Genomic DNA, 20,675 nt, shown 5'->3' with positions numbered 1-20,675 from the left:
CTCGGGAGGAATGTTGCTAATGTATCATCTTTGCATGTTTATGTGTGAGCGGAGGGGGGAAAAAAAAGAAGAAATCCCTAATGGAATGAAGTGAAACTAAATCACTCTAATTGCATAACGGCTTTCATGTGCTTAGTCATCCTCCGAGACCCCCGTGAATGAAGAAGCAGAGGCAGTGAAAGGCGGCGCGGGAACGGACACGGATTGTGATGAGTGATGCTGGAGAGCAAGCAGGACCTCGTCGTCGTCTTACGAGAGACATCGTGACTTACATCCAAACCTCCGTGTCCAGTGGGAGGGGATTCGTCATTAAGACATTGTATTGCTTCACATTAGTGTCCAGGGGGAGGCGGCTTTTATCTAAAAGGCACTTACTGACGCTTTAAAACTAAATAAAAAGGATTATTATGGAGCAAGGCACAGAAACGACAGTTAGGAAGACACGACGCTCCCTTGAAACTATTTGCACTCAAAGCCAATCCATTTGAAATACCATCGTAGGTATATTATACTTAGGGCTAAAGAATTATTACTACTATATATTTTTTAATAATTCAAGTTTATTTTTGAGGAAAATACTCTTTTGTTGCAAGAGAAGTGACTTGTTGACCTGTTGGAAATGTTTGTGTGTTTACTTCCAAATATATAAATATTTACGATACGAGCCTACATGAGAGAAAAAAATATATATTAATTGATCTGGGGGTTGGAGTGTTTCTTTTCGAGCCTTGTGATTTAATGACTTATTTTATTCATGCTAATTCGGTTAACGTTTAAAAGTTAGCTTTTATTAACGATGGTCACAAATGTGCTTTGACAGAATGGACATTATTAAGGAAAATGTTTTTGTTTTTTTATTATTATTTATAATTCTTAATCTCCAGTTACTTACCTGAAAGTGGGAGAGCAAAATTTGTTTTGAATAATAGTCATCAAATTTTTCACAAATCAAACAGTGAAAAAAATCTCAAGTGTTGCTGTTTTGGTTAGCAAAAGAGCTGCAAACGGCATCACCAGGTATAATTTTATGAGAGAAGTGCGTTAGCGTCTATGAACCGCAGTAATGTCAGCAATTAACCTGTTTTCCCCCCTGAGGCAGGTGTTTATTACCTGGCAAATAATTGGGACATTATTAGATGTACGATATTTATGAGTGTGCGGTTTTCGAGATGCTTTGTTAGTGAATCGGCGTTTGAAGGTGGGTGAAAATAAGGTTGCCACACTGGCTTATAGTCATCCTGTCATCTCTGAGTCACGGGGTCAATGACGACTGAGTGAAGACGAGGGTGCGGATGTGATGATGACGGCGGCTCAGACGGACGTGACAATGATAAATGCGACGGGAGCGGGTCAAGGGCGGAGCGAGGGAGGGGGGAGTTAGTGGGCCATGCAGCATGGAGGATGGAAGCCACGTCAACTCCGCAGCCGGGTTAAGAATGTCAAAAAATCATTCAAATTAGGCGGGAGGAGATTAGTCTGTTAGCGTGCCGAGGGCCGTCTGAGCTCTCGTCGGGAAAACATAAAAAAAATAATAATAATTGCAAGCGTTGAAAAGCAAGTCAAGAAGAAGCTCAACAAAGCGCAGGCCTGGCGCTGGGGAAGCCTTGCTTACCATCATTACTCTCTGGCTTAACTCTTCCGTCTGTCAAGTGTCCCTTCCCTGGCGAGGGGGCTCCCTTCGGGGGGCTCACTTTATACCTCAGCCTGCCTAGCGTCCTGTGCTTTTTAAGGAAGGGGTTGCGCTTGAATTGGCCGAAAAGCAACTTAAAGGCGTGTCCGCTGGGTCGGCCCGGCCCGGCTGACGTGGCGCTGAGCCGCTTTTTGCGAAACTCGCTCTTTCTGTGGCACTGGGGCGGCGGCGGCGGCGCTTTGGGAACGTGGGCAGAGTCCCGCGTTCGCCGCACGCGCTTGGGCGGCGCGTAGCACGCGAGCCTCTTTTTGCGCGACTGTCCCTGAGTGGCGTAAATGTGCGAGAGTCCGTCAAACAGTCCCTTGAGCTGGCTGCTATTGCACAGGCTACCCACGGAGGGAGCGCTCGACTGGCTGGAAGAGCTCTGGGGCGAGTTTGCCGACGTGGAGCCGGCGGACACCTGCGAGGGCGGGCTAATTCCCGGCGACGTCAGGGCGGCGGTGGCGGCGGGGGGTGCCAACTGGGGGGCTAACCGGTTGGCGGGCGACGACGACTCGGCGGCTAAGGCGCGCGAGCGACGCCCCACGGGGGAAGGGGTGAAAAATTTGGAAAGGCCGTCGATGAGCCCTTTGGTTTTCTTGTTAACGCCGAGCGCAGCTGGGGTGGCGAAGGAGGGCGTGAGGAGGGGAGTGACGGTGGTGGTGGTGGAGGAGGAGGAGGAGGAGGTGGGGGTTGGGATGGTGAACTGGGTGGCGTCTGGAACCGCCAAGCTGCCTCTGGCGTCCTTCACAGATGCGGCATGACGGGATGAGGTACACACGCTAAACTTCGGACCCCTACCGGGTGACCCCCTTCCTCCAAGTGCCACCGTGGAACCGTCGCCGCTGCTTAGACACCTACGAGCAGACAAGCCGAATTGAGAAAGCGCTCGCGACAGACAGACAGACGCCGCCGAGCGACTTGCGCGCACATACATTCGTTGCGCGAGCTGATTCCGGGGCCTTCCGACGGGCTTTGCGTATCGCCGTTTGATCTCGTCGGCTTTTCGGTGCAGCAGCTTCTTTCCGTTCTCCTTGGGCCTGCAGACCTGGCACAGCCACGTTCCTGGAGGGCATCCAAACACACATGCAATAACGTTCGGGGTGGCTTCATCAAATCCGAGGACAAACAGTGCGTTCTTTTTATTTTTTTTGTGTGTGCGCAACATTTCCTTGAGCTGGCCGGCATCCGGTCAGCTCACAATGACAATCAATTACTCAGCAGAAAGGCGGAAATCCATACGGGAAAACAACGGCTGCGCTCTGTGTGTCCACTAAAATCGACTTCCAAGTTAGCTATTGTATGAATTGGCCAGTATGCAAAGTGCACATCTACAGTTTGAGCATTAGTCGGCCCTCAGAAGCTCACACCTCCCCCCCTCGGTGTAGCCGCTATCATTCCATATGCCCGCCGACCGCCTCACCTTTTGGCATTCTGAAAATGGGCGGCTCGCAGCACTCCATGTGGAAGCCCCGGTCACACGAATCGCAGAAGAGCATCTGGTCCTGGAGGAACAGCGGACACGTGTAAGGTGGGTGGTCATCAATGCTTTCACCACGATTGGTGGCATAGGATAATCACAATAAATAGTTTAAAATGGCCACCAGGTGACATTATTACTCTAAAAACACCTCCTGTTCCCTCTACGTTTACTAATTTTACTTTTGTTAAACTGTGGCTCCTTTATTTTTTTTTATACTTGAAACTTACAAAAAGTCTCAGGAGCACCTGCACAGCCATCAAGTGTGAAATTAAGCAACCAAATATAGAGGCCTATATATATTTTTTGCGAGCCCTTCTGCACGTCCAACTAATCTTCTGCCTAATTAAAATAAATGGCGCCAAACTGAGTTTCTCCAGTAATTTTCTCCAAAGTAAGAAAGCTGCTCCTCAAATGTAGCCATTGATTCGAAAAATTGTTCCGCAAAGAAGAAGAAATATTGAGCACAACAATCTAAAATATTAATAATGAATCTTAGTATGTAAGCTTTTAAAACATGTACCTGCACACAAAAAATTAGGGGTGTGCCAAAAAATCGATTCATAAAAGAATCGAGATTCTCATTTATTAATCTAATCGAATCGATATTTAATATCCAAAAATCTATTTTATTTAAATTAGAAATGAAGAAGAAGGGGGAAAGGCAGTTGTAGCCCACATGCTGTTTTTGTGGAAAAAGGCACTTACAATATAAAATTAATAAATGTTTAAATAAAAATAAACAAATAAATAAATAAATAAAAAAAGACACTTTAATGTCTCTATTTGTCATTTTGTCTTGCAAAGCAGACTGGAGTATATGATGACAATGTTGTGCATATCTGTAAATTGAAGCAGAAATCATTTGTCAATCAAATAATTTTGAATCAAATGTGTTCCATTTTAAAAATTACCAGTACCCCAAAGATGTTTTAATGTTTTTTTTTTGTTTGTTTGTTTTTTTTTAATGCTAGAGCATACATTAGGCTTTGATGCAGCCTCCAAAATGAAGAGAACGGTTGAAGCAATGGTAGGTATTACAAAAACAAACAGCAGATGGCAGCAGAGTATAAGAGATCAGCCATGTTGCAACATGTTTTCCTCAAAAAGTTTTAAACATATTTGTGAATAATGATGAAACTTAGCCATATTCTAATGCTAAATGCTGCACAATGGAAAGAAAAGACTATAATCTTTCTTTTGGTAGGGGTTCCATGTTTTTATAGCAATAGAACACAATATTCTGTGGGCCTTGGAAAATCAGCGGGTTGCTTCAGTAAAAATGGCTGGGAGTGAATGAGTTAACTAAGGTTTTGTGATCTAGAAAGTTTTCTCCTGCAGAGAAAATGTGTTTTAAACATGACGGCAACTTGCACAGATTGTGTTTGGAGCAAGAATGGAATGAAGAGCACTTGATGAAAGCATGAGTGTAACTTACTGCATTTTTGCCCTGTATTTGGCAGCAGCTGCAGGTTTTGCATTCGATGCACTGCCACCGTAATCGCTTCACATGGGAGGTCAACTCGGGGGAGAACTTCAGACAGGAGGGATGCCCTAGAGGAGGAATCCAAAAAGGCACACGAGCTCTTTTAATCAATGTTGCCACTTCATGCTGTTGAATTATTAACACGCCCAGCACTGAAAATGAATGACTTGCATCAGTGGCATGCATGTGTTTTTTTCCTCCCTCCTCCTCACTGCTACAATCGGCGTGTAAAAGCAGTCTGATCAAAACATCCGAGTGGCTAATTACAGATAATTTGATCCTAATGAGGCAGAAAGAGTAGCGGCGCTCATTTCTAACGGAAGCCGATGCGTGAAAGTCAAAAAGCGCCCCGTCATGCTTGTAAAACAGCTGTTTTACAGCCAGATGAGCGTTTGTGTACACTTAATTAAAAACACCTCCACGCCAGTTAAGTCAAATTTGCGCTGTTAAAATGTCACGCCGGCAACCGATCCCTTGCGGCATTTCAAATAATTGCTCAAACACGAGCGTCTCATCGACGGGGCGGTGGGCAAGCAGAAAAACGTCAACACCACTCATGATCTTTGATCCTGGGCGTATGAGAGGAATCAAAGTTATTGCATCGAGCCACTTGATTGAAATGACAACATGACGTCAGACATACTTCGGAGTGGCAAAAGAGGAAGTTTTCCGTAGTCATGAAGATGACGTTCCATGAGATAAATTGTTTGGATGGGAGACAAAACGCCAGCAGTAATTCACATTTCAACAGTGATGAAAAAGAAATGTGGTGGAAATTTTGACATGTTTGAGGGACTGGCAAATTAATTGACTTTTCAGTTGCTTGGATTAGTGACACAGATGATGCAATGGATTGTCTGCTGTAGAGTTAGCAGGCTGGCCATTTATGTTTCACTAAATTACTCAAAGGTAAGCCAGCCACAATTTTCATGACCTCCGGTACGCACCTGTGAGAAAATGCCTCGCATAAACGCCATGATGAATGTTTGGGTCCGAGTCTGTCCCTTACAAGCGGCTACTACATCTTGCAATCTTCTCTGTACAACTATTTACAACATCCTCACTTCCCGGTTAAAAGATGCATTATTTTGCTTTTTTTTTTTTTTTTTTTAATACAGTACAGTACAGTTAATACAGTACAGTAAGTACAGTAAATTGAAAAAAAAAAAAAAAACTAACCTAAACCTATTGGGGTTTATTTTGCCATTTTCAGTTCTACCAAATGGAAATACCATTGTGCTCATGATTTACAAACATTATAAAAAGGTCAATAAATCCCTCAATTTCATTCGAAAGAGTCGAAGGGGGGCCTTCCACTCGCAGGGGTGAATGATGCGCCTCATCGTGTGCCTTCAAGGCGCTTGTCCATAATCCTTTACGGCCGTCATTGATTTTACAATCCGACGCTTAGCGATATTACCGCATATGTCGACTTACCGCTGCTCCCGCAGTCGGCGCAAGACAGAAGCTCCTCCGGACGCTTGTCTCGGTTGGACTCTTTAGTGCCGAGACAGAAACTGCATATTGGGATGGGGTCGACCCGGAGCTGAGAGGAAACACAAACAGACAAACTGTTCAAGGTCAGGTGTACAAAAAAAGGGCAGACGCGCGTTTGGTTGGGATTTGGTACAATATCAAGGCATAGATGGATACGCCCTAAAAGTCAATACCGATAAACTGACAGCAGATAACGGTATTGCGCAGCAACTTGCGAGTTGCTATTGGCTGATTTTTTATTTTTTTCCCCTTTCTCTTTATGCACTTTTGGTGCCACGTTTAATACAACAAAAAGTAAAGCATTTTTTGTTTTGGTGCTATTTTGTAGCATCTATAATCAACTGAAGCTTGATAATAAAAGTTCACAGGTGACAAAAATCCTAAATTTACTATCAAGGAATGGGAATATTTCATAAACATCCAAACTGATTCAATACATAAATGAGCTAGGCAAAGGCCTTCTGAAAAGGGTTAAATGAAGCTGTATATTAGATTGCCGTTTGAACTGAACTACTAAAATAAAAAAATTAAAATTAAAAAAAAAAATGTATTGAGACAACAAAATCTGCCCCTTTTTCCCACAAAAAAAAAAAAAAAATCTAAATTTTTTAAAAATCTTTTTGTCCCATGCTGTTACCTTGCTTCCCCCCTTGTCTTGAAAACAAGAATGTAAACATGACCCTTCAAGTTTAACATTCCAACATCATAATATGAATCTGAACCATGAAATTGGCTCAGCTGATCCATAGCGCAAGAGTAACGTTGCAGTGCCTCCAGCTCTCTCACTTGTTATGTAGAGTTTGCACAGGTGAGGCGAGCGACCGCAAAATATTTTGCAGCTTGGAAGCACAAATACCATAGGTTAGAATTTTCCAACATGTGTTGCAATCACTGATTTTGCAATTTATTAACGGGCAGCGTGTCTTTGGAAATCAAACAATTGACTGTGTGAATGTCTTCTGCTGTGTTTTTTTTTTTTTTTTTTTTTTAAACAGGTGCTAGATTGTAAAAAAAAAAAAAAAAAACTCAATATAAAAAGTGAGCAACAATGACTGCACTTTTGTAAACGAGCTCCAGTCCGTTAGTGCACGTCAGTCTGGACTTGCTGCTTTGAACTACAGAAGCTCTAAAAAGCCCTGAGCAATAAACTCTCAATTTAATAAACCACAGAGCCTTTAACCTGTACATGTTGGTCATGACCACAAGATGATGCAAAACCACCACAGTTTATTACACAGGATCATCTTGTGGACTGTTTTCATGGAGAGAAAAAAAATAAGTGGGTAAAAGCATTGACAAATATGCTCTAGTAGGGGGGATAAAAATGGTAAAAAAAAAAAAAGACAATTAAGATATTTATTCCATACCAAATCATTAGAAACACAAATAAATGAATTCCAGGTGTTAAACACAATAAAAAGTTAAGTAAATGCAAGTATAAAGTTAATGTAAATGTACCCCTGTGCGATACAAACAACTCCTGATGATCTTAGTCAACTTAGTCCCAGGGCTTAATCCGATTCTTCTTAAGGGTTCGTACTCGAGATGAAGAGGATTAGAGGATCAAATTACCATGATGAGTACAACATGCAGTCGAAATACCGCCGTTCGACAACCGCGAGCCATTTTCCAAAACCCACTGTAGGGATGTGACAGGGATTCCCCCTTGTTTAAAAAAAATGATGAAAACAACTTTTTTAAAAAGTGATCACATTGGTAAACCCCCCTGGAGGGGCATTAAAGCGAGCGCTGCCGTCTTGTGAACAACTGGCAGATATGATATTTACTTAAGGGCACGCCGATGGTATCCGATTCCGTCAATCGAGCTCCAAAAGGCCACTGACGCGCAAACAGTTGCTGGTTGCTGTGAAGCACATCCTTGTGACCACCTCCTGACCTACAGATGAATGTTGTTTTCCCTTCGATCCGTCAACAGAAACATGACAGGACAGGAGCACTCTTTCAAAGCCCGCTGCGTCCTCTATGACTTGAAAGCAGGCGTACAGTGAGGGATGTTGTCCTTGTTGAGGGCTTCCGTGTCAATTAGATGCCGAGTGTGTTTACTCCCGCGTCAATGATGACTCTATTTTCCAGCCAGCCTGGTCAATATTTGACAGCGGGCTCCCTTCTCGCACCGGAGGCTGACGGGAAATAAAATAGACCGGCTCGCACCTTGAAGATTTCCCTCGGATGCAAAAAAGTCAATTCCAGGCACCTTGTGGACAATCGAAGTGAAAGTCCAGCTCATTTGATATTCACTATTTCCTCAACATGTTTTATCGACTGTAATTTCCTTGAGTTAAAAACAGAAAGCAGGTTTGCCCCAACAGTGATCGTCCCCCTCAGCTAGTTAGCTTAGCTTTCGGATGCTGGTAATCCCTGCCTGTGTGGTGGATTTATTTTGCACAGCAACTATGGGCCCAATGATCGATCTGGTTGCTGGTTAAAGGAAGCCAATTTAAACAAAAAAGTAAAACTTGTTGATGTTTTAGAAGTTAAAGGTGTATTCAAGGATCTTTTGTCCCTCTGTCTTCCAGGTGGATCATCTTAACAATTGGTTCTCGATCCAGTCAATCAATCTGCCGTAATGACCTCGTGCGTGCTCGTTCTTAGCTGAGCATTCGCACCCGCCCCCGGCCCCGCCCCCGGCCCCGCCCCCGCGCACGAGCAGGAGAGCTGGTAGGATGTCTGCCATTCGCATTGTTTAAAAAGTGACAACCGGACGTTTGGCTTCGACTTTTTGAGAAGATCCTTGAATACACCTTTAAGACAGCGGCAGCTAAGTTATCAATGTCATTCAAATTTTCATCTGCTAAACGATGACGTTTTCCTGGAAAAGCGCAAGCTGCGAATCGATTCGAACATCAACTGCTGACGTAAACACGAACAGCGAATGGAGACTTCGCATGCCAGCACGAGCTCTACATACCGGCAAAAAAAAAAAAAAAAAAAAAAGTGGAATTATACATTGCCAAATTCACAACTTCAAATAATTTGTATTTTTATTTAAATAATAATAATAATAATAATAATAGGCAATGGAGGAAAATAAAAATATTAGCTACATTTCCTCTTGAAAAATGGGGGGGGGGGGGACAACAATCCAGCTATTGAAAAAAAATAAAGATTCTCGCAGCTGCTAAGATTTAAAAATTATTTCGAAGAAGCTGTCACAAAGTGCAGACGTGTGAAAACCAGCCCATTTCTCTTTTGTTTACTCTGATTTATTGTTTTGAGTCTTGAATAGAGTTTAAATTTGAATTTGAGTTTGAGTTGAATTGAGTCTACAATAGCAGAAATTCAAACACCATGCACAGCATTCTTCAATAGTTGGGCAACTCCACCCACCCGCATTGGCAGTATAAAAACACAATATTGTACCTTAATATTTTGGAGGCAGCCCATTACTTAAATTCTTATTATAAAAAGTGTGGTACACCTTAAAAAGTGGTAACCAGCCCATGCAAAGAAGCAAATTGTGCAGCATAGCCACAAAATTCCGCTTAACTCAGTTTGGTTGTGGAAACATTTGATAAGACAGAACCTGATGAATGTCGGGAAGTCACGTTGGGCAGTGTGGTCTTTTCCCAATCTTCACTGAGCCAAGCTACGCATTTAATGGTTTCATTTTTAATCTGATCTTGCCCAATTTGTATCTTTTGTTTGTTTTGTTTTTTCCTCTTGACACCATTTGACATTGTGGGGCTTGCAAATGTCAATTCTAGCAGCACAGATTAAGCACTGTAAAGCACAAAATGTCGGTATAAGAGTGGCAGTAAGTCAAAGAAAGTACAACTAACGACAAATGGGCTGACATTTATGCAGCTCAATGGCGACATATGAAGACGTTTTGGCTTCTTTTTAATGCCAGAAAAAAACAAAACTCACGACATCATCTTGTGAACACAAGGCCCTAGGAAGTGTCCCGCTTACATAACTTATTGCTTCTTCATGTACAAAAAGTGTCACGCGGGGTTCGTGTTGATTTATCTCTTTTAAATATTATTCATTTGAAGCGGATTATCTTAATTTTTTGCTCTTCTGTAGGAATGACAACATAAAAGGGCATGTTTTATCACCTCATATTGGCTAAAAAATAAAGAAAAAAGAAAAAAGCGCAGGAACGCATCATTAAAGTATACAGTTAATTAAACAGCTACTGCACACACCCAAACAACCGCACATGCCTGATATAAAGATATATTGATTTAAATCAGACAAACATGTTTTTGTTCTTGGCCATTCTTAAGTTGCTTTATGAAATTATAGTCTTTGACTTCCCCCCCACACACACTAAAGAAAATCCAGTGTACCATCCAATGTTAATAATAACAAGATGTCTGTCATCTTAACTAGCAACAGAAAACCACCGACTACAAAGACTTCCATTGATTTGTGCTAAAAACACATTCTGTGCCAAGAGGTTGTAACATCTCTAACAATGCACGACTTCATCGCTTGTGACAGAAAGTCAAAGCCAACGCTCAAAACAGGGATTTGATTCTAATTAAGTCCTGAACGTGTAAAAAGAGAAATGGATCAAAAAAAAAAAAAGATGACGACGTTCCCACAATATGTTGACCAGAATGCTAACATTAACAAAAACTACACAATGTGCTTCTTTTATTATTGACACTCAAGCTTGACTAACCGTTTACAAAAAAAAAAAAAAAAAATCATTCTTGGTCCTTACGATGTTTAAGGTAACGACATATGACATTTTCCAAATGTTACAGATTCCAGCTCAATAATATGTTTATATTTATTAGCAACGTGAAGAGTGGCTGCCATCTTTGTGGAAAAACGTGGAATGAGCACTTGAAAGGTCATTTTAACACATTGGTGAACTTTTTGGGGATTCCGGCCCATGTGAGATTATTGGGTGATATGCTGCATTCGAGGATGGTCAGAAGTCGGAAATATCCCAGTTGTTTTTTCCCAGTTCCGACCTGAAAGTGTTTGAGGCGAAAGTAAACAACCAAAATTGCGGCTAGTGGTAAATTGTTTTTTATCTTGGTCTTCAAATCTCTTTGTGACCTCCAGCAAATTTACCTGCTCGCAATTTTACTTCATTTATTGATTTTATCTCATTTCAAAAGTACTTCAGTAGTTGACCGTATAATTTCATGCAGGGAGATAGCGACATACTGTCACGTATGTTGTGTTACGTGAAGTCATGTGGAATATTTATGAACGAAGAAAGCTATCTAGTTTTATACTCGAGCAAATTGTGTTTTGCCATTCAGTAACGACACATTATAGTCCGTCGGTGAAGCCGGGGTCCTTTTTTTTTTTTTTCCCCCCCCTGACTTAGCAGGTGGAATTTCCGAGTTTACGGAGGCGTTCCCGTACACACTTCCTGGTTCAAACTCAAAAAAGTCCGACTTCCGACCATCCTTGAATGTGGCAATATTTTCGACTTCAATTTTCAAACTTGTCAGCCAATCAGCGAAGAGCTTCCAAGTGTCCGCCGAAATCAAATAGTCAAAGAGATACATTGAGAAACAAGTTATACTGTTTTACTCTCATTTTAAGGCGTTTAAAAAAAAAAAAAAAATATAAAAAATAAAAAATTACAATTTTACCCCCACACATGAAAAACTCAGTTTCTTCGAAATAGATTTTCAAAATTCTTATTGCATTGTACTCCATAGTGGCCCTTCCGAAATCTTTTTAAATTGCTATATTTATGACTAAGAAGTGGTTGTGAGAACCTGGTGGGTGAGCATAGTTTAGAGATAGGAATTATTGGACTGAGTTGTGCCATAGGATCATAAACCGAGGACCCCCACTGTTGACAAAGGTATGTACAATGATGTAATCCCGACTCAATTGTAACAAACAAACAATCTGTTCATCATACGACACATCGGGGTGCGGCCAATCACAAACTTGGAATCGAGCTTCAAACTGGCTTGATTTGCATATGGCCGGCTTTACAAGTTTTTGCCTTCCGACAACGCGGACAAATCGCTCTGAAGTCTGAATTAGTGTCTCAAATGTTTTTTCCTCCGTCTCCCTTGCTGCTGCAGCAAAAAAAAAAAATCCTAAATCTTTTGCATATGACATAATCCGCCTCAAGACGCGAACACAAAGAATCTTTAGGAGCTTTTTTCCATCTGCGCACCACCTGTGTTTGGCCCGCAGGAACCGCCCTTGGTAGACAACTTGGAGGGAGGTTAGGATTAAATGCCTCCAAACAGGCCACAAACACCCTCAAAATGGTCCATACGGCGCACCAAAAAGGCTTGCAGTGGAGACAGCATGTTTGGATGGATTCCAGATTATTTTTGACACCGTATCATCTAGGGCTGCACAATATATCGAAAAAATATCGATATCGCGATATTGGACCTTGCAATATGCATATCGCAAAGGCATGCAATAAGTTTTATATGGAATTTTATGCTTTTTATATGAATTTGACCAGTCATATGCTAACTAAAATGTGCATCACCATTCAATAGTTGAAAATTATCAAGACATAATTACAATTAATTAACTAAGATTACATCAAGGTTGCTTATTTTGCCACATGAAAAATGTTTTTCTTTCATTAGGTAATAAAAATGTAATTTCTTTAGGTACATGTTAAATATCGCAATAATATCGATATCGCTATGTTCAGCAAGTATATCGCATATTTTTCCAATATCGTGCAGCCCTACTATCATCTTCATGTTCCTGAGCGATAACATCTAATCCTGGAACAAGGGAATGCAACAGCATTTCACATACCCCGAAAGGAGAGAATACGGCGCTGATGATTTTCTCGGGCAGTCTAAATTAAGTACATTACAGGAAATGATGCAGCATGAAAAGAGCAGGCTGTCCTGAGTGAGGGGGGTGGGGTTCTTATTAGAACGCTGCTGGTGGAAAGAGAGCTCAAGTGGTTGCATAACACAGTGACGGAGGAAAAAAAAATAAAAAATCCATTCCTCGCCTTTGTTCCTGGCACGGTCTCTTCAGACTCTTCAAAACTGTGAGCCAACGCTGCTCTTTTCCACCAGCAAACTAGCGTACCTGTTTTTCTCTATACACATAACACAGCTGGTCGTTGTGTGTCCGCAAAAGTCAGACTTGCAGTTTCAAGTGCAAGGTAAACCTTGACTGGGCCTGGTGATGTGAAGAAAAAAAAAAAAAAAAAAAAAAAAACTCCAAATGGAAAACAGCTGTAAGACCCATCTCTCTCTCTCTCTTTTTTTTTTTTTTTAACTAAACATGTTTTTTTTTTTAGAGCCAGGGGGCCCCCAACCACAGACACAGTCACGAAGATTTGGCTGCAGCATTGGAGGTGTCGCTTCCTGATTATTACTGCGAAAGTGACGAGGAACGAGGCGACATCTCTAGAAACGCACAAAACCTTAACACCGCCACTCATCTTGAAAAAGACAACAACAACAACAACAACAAAAAAGCATAAAAATTCTCCAAGCCTTTTTGGTACAAATCGAGGAAATCTTGTTGCTCGGTTAGCATTGGTTTAACATTAGCTAGCGAGACATTTGACAATAATTTTGTTCCTATGGTAGTGATGAAGGCTGCAGCGATCCAATATTTTTCGACTCAAGTATGCTATTGATTATCCCATCAATTAAATCGGATACAATTGATATTTCATTAAGAAATACATTACGTGCAGGTAGGCCTGCTCGATTATGGAAAGAATAATAATCACAATTATTTTGGCAATAATTGAAATCACAAATTATTCAAATGATTATTTTTGGTACAAAACAAGATAATGTTTTAGCATTTAAAAATTATTAAGACCAACTTAAAAAATACTATAAATATGTAAAAAAAAAAAAAAAAAAAAAAAACTATAATTTTGTAAGTTCCTTTTGGACCAAACAGAATTTATAATAATATATATTTATAATAATATATATTTATTTATTTATGTTGAATTGCAGAATGTGCACTGTGCAGTAGGACGATAATTTATTTGTTGGTACAAAACAAGAAAATGTAAAAAACAAATAAAAAATATTAAGACAAATAAAACTATTTGAAACACTATAATTATGCAAGTTTCTTTTGAATTAAACAAAATTTATTAAATTAGTTATTTTAAATTTTAAAAAAGGTGCAAATGTATAAATTAATTAAAAAACTCAAAAATTAGTATCAATTAGTGTTTTTAATGATTATGCTGTTTACCGGTAATTGTACAGCCCTACATGCAAGTATTATTTTTCTACATGGATAACTGGTGAGTGACGCGGGTGCCTGCAAATAATGCGTGCAGAGCTGGCTGTTTTTATGCCGGTTATAATCATAATTATATAATTATGGTTAGCTAACCAGTCTGAGTGTCACACGAGTCGAGACTGTCGGGTTTGAGTATGAAAGAATTCCTTCAGGAAAGCAAATCTACACATAAAAGATTAAGATGTTGCTTCCTGTTATTTGTTTGATTGCGATATGTTTCTCACGTAGGTTTTTTTTTAAATTATTAATAATACAAACATTGTTCAGTAATTATTTTAGTTGGTGAGGCGACTACAGTGCGTTTGTTTGGATTTGTCACCACAAATTGGTAGTCGATGAAAAATCAATTCCACACAATCGTATGCGACAGTTTAAACGTCGTCGTCTTGAATTTGTTTGACAATCCTGCAACACTTCCAAACGCACGCCAGCAACGAGAGCAACACAAGACTATTGTGCTTTGTAAAGTGTTTGCTTTCGCTTGTTCGCTTTTGATCTCCAGTGTCCGACAGTGAGTCGTCATTTAAGGCAATGTTCTGTTCTTGTCAGACGTGCCAGCAGCAGAGTGATCGACAGCGTCTTGCCACATGCTGTCGACCACCCCTGAGGCGCTAAATGCAGGGAAAACAATGCACCCTGCAGGAATTGAGGACAATCCTTTAGTGGCCCTTGGGGCTGAATTCAATTTATACACCATGGGGAAAAAAACACACACACAAAGTGGAAACACACTCAACTCCAATGTTGCTTTAAATTGTCAAAACAATATTGTGTCTTACCGCATATACTCTTTGGAGGCACGTTAGTTCTTTGCCCTCCCAAAAAATGATATGTACATATTCAGCGCTACGCACTAGACAGCCGACCACATCCTTTATGGGTCACTTTGGCGGGCTTATGTAACCTGTGGGAAGCCTACAGCAAAGTGCCTGCGCCACACAAGCGCTACATGAGACTTCCTGGCTATCGGTGCTCTCTTACTACTATTATTATTAAGACCAGCAAGATCCCTTGAGAGATACACAATGAGTTGTTTTTTTTGTCAACATTTTAACAATCGGACCACCGCCAAAGTCCTACAAGGTCTGCTTATGTGATTACATTCCAGAAAATGCAAGACTAATCATTGGGGATTCATTATGGGGAGAAGAGAAAATGCTAGCGCAACAAAATTGCTTTTCGTGGTTGGGGCAGCCACTTGTTTCCGGGCAGAATTCGTGGAGCTCAATCTTAACCATCCCACGGATGAAACAATACAAATATCGTGCCAAGCAGGCTATATGACGAAAATTAGTACATGTCTATGAATTTGGGGTGGGACAAAATTAGGGCTGCACAATATATCGAAAAAATATCGATATCGCGATATTGGCCCTTGCAATATGCATATCGCAAAGGCACGCAATAAGTTTTATATGGAATTTTATGCTTTTTATGTGAATTTGACCAGTCAGATGCTAACTAAAATGTGCATCACCATTCAATAGTTGAAAATTATCAAGACATAATTTCAATTAATTAACTAAGATTACATGAAGGTTGCTTATTTTGCCCCATGAAATTTTTTTTTCTTTCATTAGGTAATAAAAATGTAATTTCTTTAGGTAAATTCTAAATATCGCAATAATATCGATATCGCGATGTTCAGCAAGTATATCACAGATCGCATGTTTTTCCAATATCGTGCAGCCCTAGACAAAATATCACTAGAGATTGAATGAGCTCAGGTTAGCGGCTCGTTCCTAATCGGCTAACTGTTTGCCAAATATCTGACATTTTGTATATGAAAAAAAGAGAAAAACTACCCGATATAAAATGATCCAAGCATGCCCACGTACTTTTTGTGGGTGCAAAGCAGTTGCGTCGTATTTTGGCGCTAGCCACCGTGCTTGTCTTCCACCAGGTTTAGAATCACTGAAAGAACGATCTCATATCTCTTTGAGCCATTAGAGCGTCCGTCGGCCGCACACAAGTTCACCATAGTGTTGCTCGCTGATTTATCAACTTGTTTGACGTGTTTTTGAGGTCACACTGATTGTTTTCTAATTCACTCGCACTGACGCCCTGCCCTCCACCGCAAGGGGGCGCACTTCAACGCGACATCACAAATAGAAGGGTGCTGGTTGTGAGATGCGATTCCCACTAGCTACATAACCACAAAAAGTCACGCGAGTATACCTGTTCCCGCTCATGTGGGAGGAGCGTGGCCGACATCAACAGCAGAGGGGCGGCCATCGGACACCTGGACGTCCTGCCGTCCGCGCCGCCGTGCCCACCTCCCAGCTGGTAGCGCGGGCCGTTTTTCAACAGCCTGCCGCTGTTGACCGAGCGCTTGGCCGCCAGCCGCAGGCGCTGGCGGAAGGCCGGGTTGTCGGCCGCCGCGGCAAGGTCGCCCTGGTTCCTCAGGTACCGCTCGATGTTCTTGAGCGAGGAGCCGTGCGCGTCGTCCAGGCCCTCAATGGCCCTGCGCAGGATCTTATTCCAATCCAGGTGGCGGAGATCGCCGGAACTCCATATAGATTCCTTGGACGGCACGGGCGAGGAGGCGGGAGGCGGGATGGGCCCGACTCTCCCCGGGTCCTTGTACGAGGTGCTCCCCTTGTTGGTAACCTTGAGAATAGAGCCATCGTGAACGCTTAAATCCAACTGCTCCAGGACCGTCTTGCGGTCCAGTCCGTGCGACGTGCCCACGGCGTGGGAAATCCTCTCCTCCGAGGGCCGCTGCTTCTGCCTCTTGATTTTCTGTATGGCCTCCAGAATCCACTCCGTGTACAGAGGGTTGGCGAGTTTCACCATGTTTGGACCGGGAGACTCACCAAAACGCCATCCATGCGGAATCCCGCCCGCTGCCACGCGCCAACGGGTACATCCACATCCTTTGGCGGGGTCAAAAAAGAAAAAAAAAAAAAAGGGTACGTTCCACAGTGCCGTCCAAACTGGCTCGTCAGATCCGGGTTGTTAAGACAACAGACGTTCGGGAGGAAAAAGCTGCCACTGATAAATTCCACAGGCAGTTGGCGTTGTCCCTAAATCTGGCAGAAAACAAATTTGGTGGTTATATGCAATTAGAAATAGCTTATAAACTACATTATTCAGTCTGCTGTAAGAAGTGTAAACAACATATAAAAAGTCAACTGGTTAGTAATGGATTTAATAATGACCCAATAGAGAATGATTACTGTGATTTATTTCCTCATAACCGAGTCAAATTGACCTTGGAACAATATTGCTGTAAATGAGAAACGGTCGTAAATCCAGTATGACACTAATTCCAAACCAGACATGTAAGAGTTAGTATAGCGGCAGCTAGCTTAGCAAAAAACTTCAACCTCGTTATAGGGAAAAACTCTCCTCGGTAAAACATCTGCTTTAAGTCTTCGTGGCTATGACAGGTAAAAAGAAAAGAAAAAAAAGAATAAGAAAACTTGAAATAGAAATGTTACAGGTGATATTTACACATTTTTTTCCCCCAGTGCGTGGTAGAAATTTGTGGCTTTTATGACTTCCAAAATGACACATAAAATTTGGGATTCGAACCTGTGAGCCACACTTACCGGGTGAACGCCTTAACCACTATTCCACACGGTGCATAATTTGTACTTGTAGTTCTCGCGCAATTCACGGCAAAATGGTACTCAGCGGCGAGATGAAAGTCACGGCAAAATATTAACTTTGCAACTTTTTAAAAGGTCACAATTAGGGCTGCATGATATTGGAATCATGTGATATGCGATATAGTTGCTGAATATAGTGATATCGATATTATGGCAATATTTAACATGTACCTAAGGAAATTACATTCTTATGATCCAATAAAAGAATTACATTTTTTTCATGTAGCAAAATAAGTAAAGTCAATATATTTTTAGTTAATTGATTGTAATTATATCTCAATAATGTTCAACTATTGGATGGCGGTGCACATTTTAGATAGCGGCTGACTGGTCAAATTCAGATAAAAGCATAAAATTCCATTTGAAAATGACTGCATGTCTTTGCGATATGCATATTGCATGGGCCAATATCACGATATCGATTTTTTTTCCTTCTATATATTGTGCAGCCCTAGTCACAATATTAGCATTTAAACTTTTAACATTTTCATACTTCGTGGCAAGCAGAATCCCTCTAGTGGTATGTGAAAGAATTACAACTTCAGTTGTATTTAACTCTAAAAAGGTCAAACTATTAGCATTTAATGAGCTATAAGAGCTTGTTTGTTTTGAACATTTATTTAGTTACCATTTTTAACTAATACGTTTATAAACTGTTTATAATGTTACAATGGCTTACAATAACATCAAGTAGTTTTACTTGGTGAAAAAAAATAATTGACAATGACAAGTTATAACCACTGATAATAAATAGTGATACTTTGTTTCCCCCAAAACATTATTTGTGCTGTTACTGGGACACGAACGTAAAACGGGTTTAGAATACCTTCACTTCACAAGTTTTGGGGTTTTTTTAGCCAGAAACTTTTGCGTTTTGAGAAGAAGGAAAAAATTCTTTGGTCAAACGCCTGTTTCAAGTATCGCTTTGGTGACATATCCACGAACACAACAAACTCTCTTGGCAAAATCTTCACTGACGTTGTCACGGACGTCCGACAAGCGCACAGAAACGACGACGACAAGGTGGACATTCGGAACATGAGGCTGTCCCGTACGCCACTTTTTTTTTTTTTTTTTTTGACAGCTCAATGGCCGCCACAACAAAGTGCTCAACGCCAGCCGCACAATCGATGCTCGCTCCCTTGACAGCTGCCCGCCCGCTGACGGACAAACCCCTCAACGAAACACAACAACCCAGCGAGTAACAAACCTTGCGCTCCAAGCGAGTCCGGGCTGGATAACAACAATAAAATAAAATAATAAAATAAAAACAAATAAAAACAGCACGCAGCAGACCCTGTCTAAAACGCCATCGTTAAAAAAGTGGCGTCACCTAAACAGTCGCCATTTTGTTCCACTGTTGTAGTTTACGGCGAATCCGACATGACGCTGATTACAATCCAATGGAGTCTCATTAAAGCTTGCCGACACTAATGTGCCCTCCCCTAACAACTTCATTATTGGCTGGGAACGGGCCACATCCGATCGCCGATTTGACAAAACGCCTGTCAATCTTTACAAGTGAGCCGCTGCCATTGGCTGGGCGAACTGTCACTTCCCGGTCGCTCGACCTGCCCTCTTAAGGTGGCTCCGGCAGTCGCGTCCGCACCGTTTACCTGAGAAAGCCGGGAAAACGTTTTTTATTCATACATCTATTTTGTTGAGTTGGCTCGTACATGGACGCCGTTGCGATTTGACACCGTGTTACAACCCAAACGGGTTAAGTCTAATATTTTCATCAAACGACATTATCACGCCGTTCCACCTTATCGACACATTCCTCCTTGAAACAGTTGGTCGCACTTCAAAGTGGCTCGTTTATTTTTGACGCTCTTAAATGATTCATTACGGCGATCCATCATAGCATAAACGCCGATAAAAAAAAAGAAAAAAAAAGTGCGACACGGATCCAACGTGGCGCGTTTAACGACTCCTGAGGGAGGAGGCGTTTGAAGGCGGCCACCAGCAGCTGCACCTCCACCTACCACCTCCCTTTTTTATTCACCCCCCGCCGTTAATTCCCCCGATAATTCCCCCATAAACGCCTCGTTAAGCGATTTCAAAAATGCAGGTTGCGTGTTTTCCGATCTTTCGGCGGTGACAGTGAACGTCCCGCGCGGCGTTACGTTGCGCAGCGAAAAGCACGCACGAGCCGTGTTTTTTTTTTTTTTATCGCCATTAAACTCGCAAATCATCCCCGCAGCCAAAATAGTGGAGAGTTGCATACGAAGAGACGCGGCGTAGGTAACATCTTTTTTTTTTGTTTTTTTTACCTCCTCAAGTTTCCCGGAGTCCTCTCGTCTCCATGACGGTGACGTGATGAGAAAAAGATGCCGAAGAAGACGACATAATCCGAGATGCGGAGCTCGCCGCGTGGAGAGCAGCTGATAACAACTAATTGAAAGGTTAATCTACATAGCAGCCTGTGACAAAATGGTACCCTCCTCCTCCTCCATTCCTCCCTCCCTCCTCCTCCTCCTCTTCCTCCCTCCTTCCCTTTTCTTCAGTGGAGTGCTTCACATTTATTACACTGTAGGTACTCACCTGCACAATCCATTCAGCTCCAATGCACGTTGGATGTTGAAATGAACAAGAGGATGACTTCTTTCAGATGTTTGGACACTCGAAAGCAGTCGAAACAAATATTCCCAAACTGAGCCCACCCGAAAAAAATTAATACAATTGTCACCTGAAAACTAACGAAGCAAATGCATC

The 20,675-nt window shown here is 41.7% G+C and overlaps 1 protein-coding gene across 4 annotated transcripts in view; it reads right to left on the bottom strand.

Annotated features, from left to right (window-relative positions):
- The window catches only part of kat6b (K(lysine) acetyltransferase 6B), a 34,502-nt gene extending 14,081 nt beyond the window's left edge, over positions 1 to 20,421 (bottom strand). Inside the window, exons 1-7 of one of the 4 annotated variants that reach the window (XM_077503265.1) lie at positions 20,234 to 20,421; positions 16,525 to 17,378; positions 6,073 to 6,181; positions 4,588 to 4,703; positions 3,093 to 3,174; positions 2,605 to 2,734; positions 1,613 to 2,526 (exon numbers count right to left, since the gene is read on the bottom strand). In XM_077503265.1, the coding sequence (XP_077359391.1) occupies positions 1,613 to 2,526; positions 2,605 to 2,734; positions 3,093 to 3,174; positions 4,588 to 4,703; positions 6,073 to 6,181; positions 16,525 to 17,142 (1,969 nt within the window). In that variant the 5' untranslated portion in view covers positions 17,143 to 17,378; positions 20,234 to 20,421. Of the gene's footprint in view, positions 1 to 1,612; positions 2,527 to 2,604; positions 2,735 to 3,092; positions 3,175 to 4,587; positions 4,704 to 6,072; positions 6,182 to 16,524; positions 17,379 to 18,786; positions 19,145 to 19,170; positions 19,915 to 20,233 lie in introns of those variants that run through there. The other 3 variants (XM_077503264.1, XM_077503267.1, XM_077503266.1) reach the window with 3 other exon arrangements.
- Between the last annotated feature and the right edge of the window lie 254 nt (positions 20,422 to 20,675).

The sequence above is a fragment of the Festucalex cinctus genome, chromosome 17 (assembly GCF_051991245.1).
Source record: "Festucalex cinctus isolate MCC-2025b chromosome 17, RoL_Fcin_1.0, whole genome shotgun sequence".
In the NCBI taxonomy this organism is placed as follows: Eukaryota; Metazoa; Chordata; class Actinopteri; order Syngnathiformes; family Syngnathidae; genus Festucalex; species Festucalex cinctus.
This window is presented reverse-complemented; position numbering and strand designations above follow the sequence as displayed.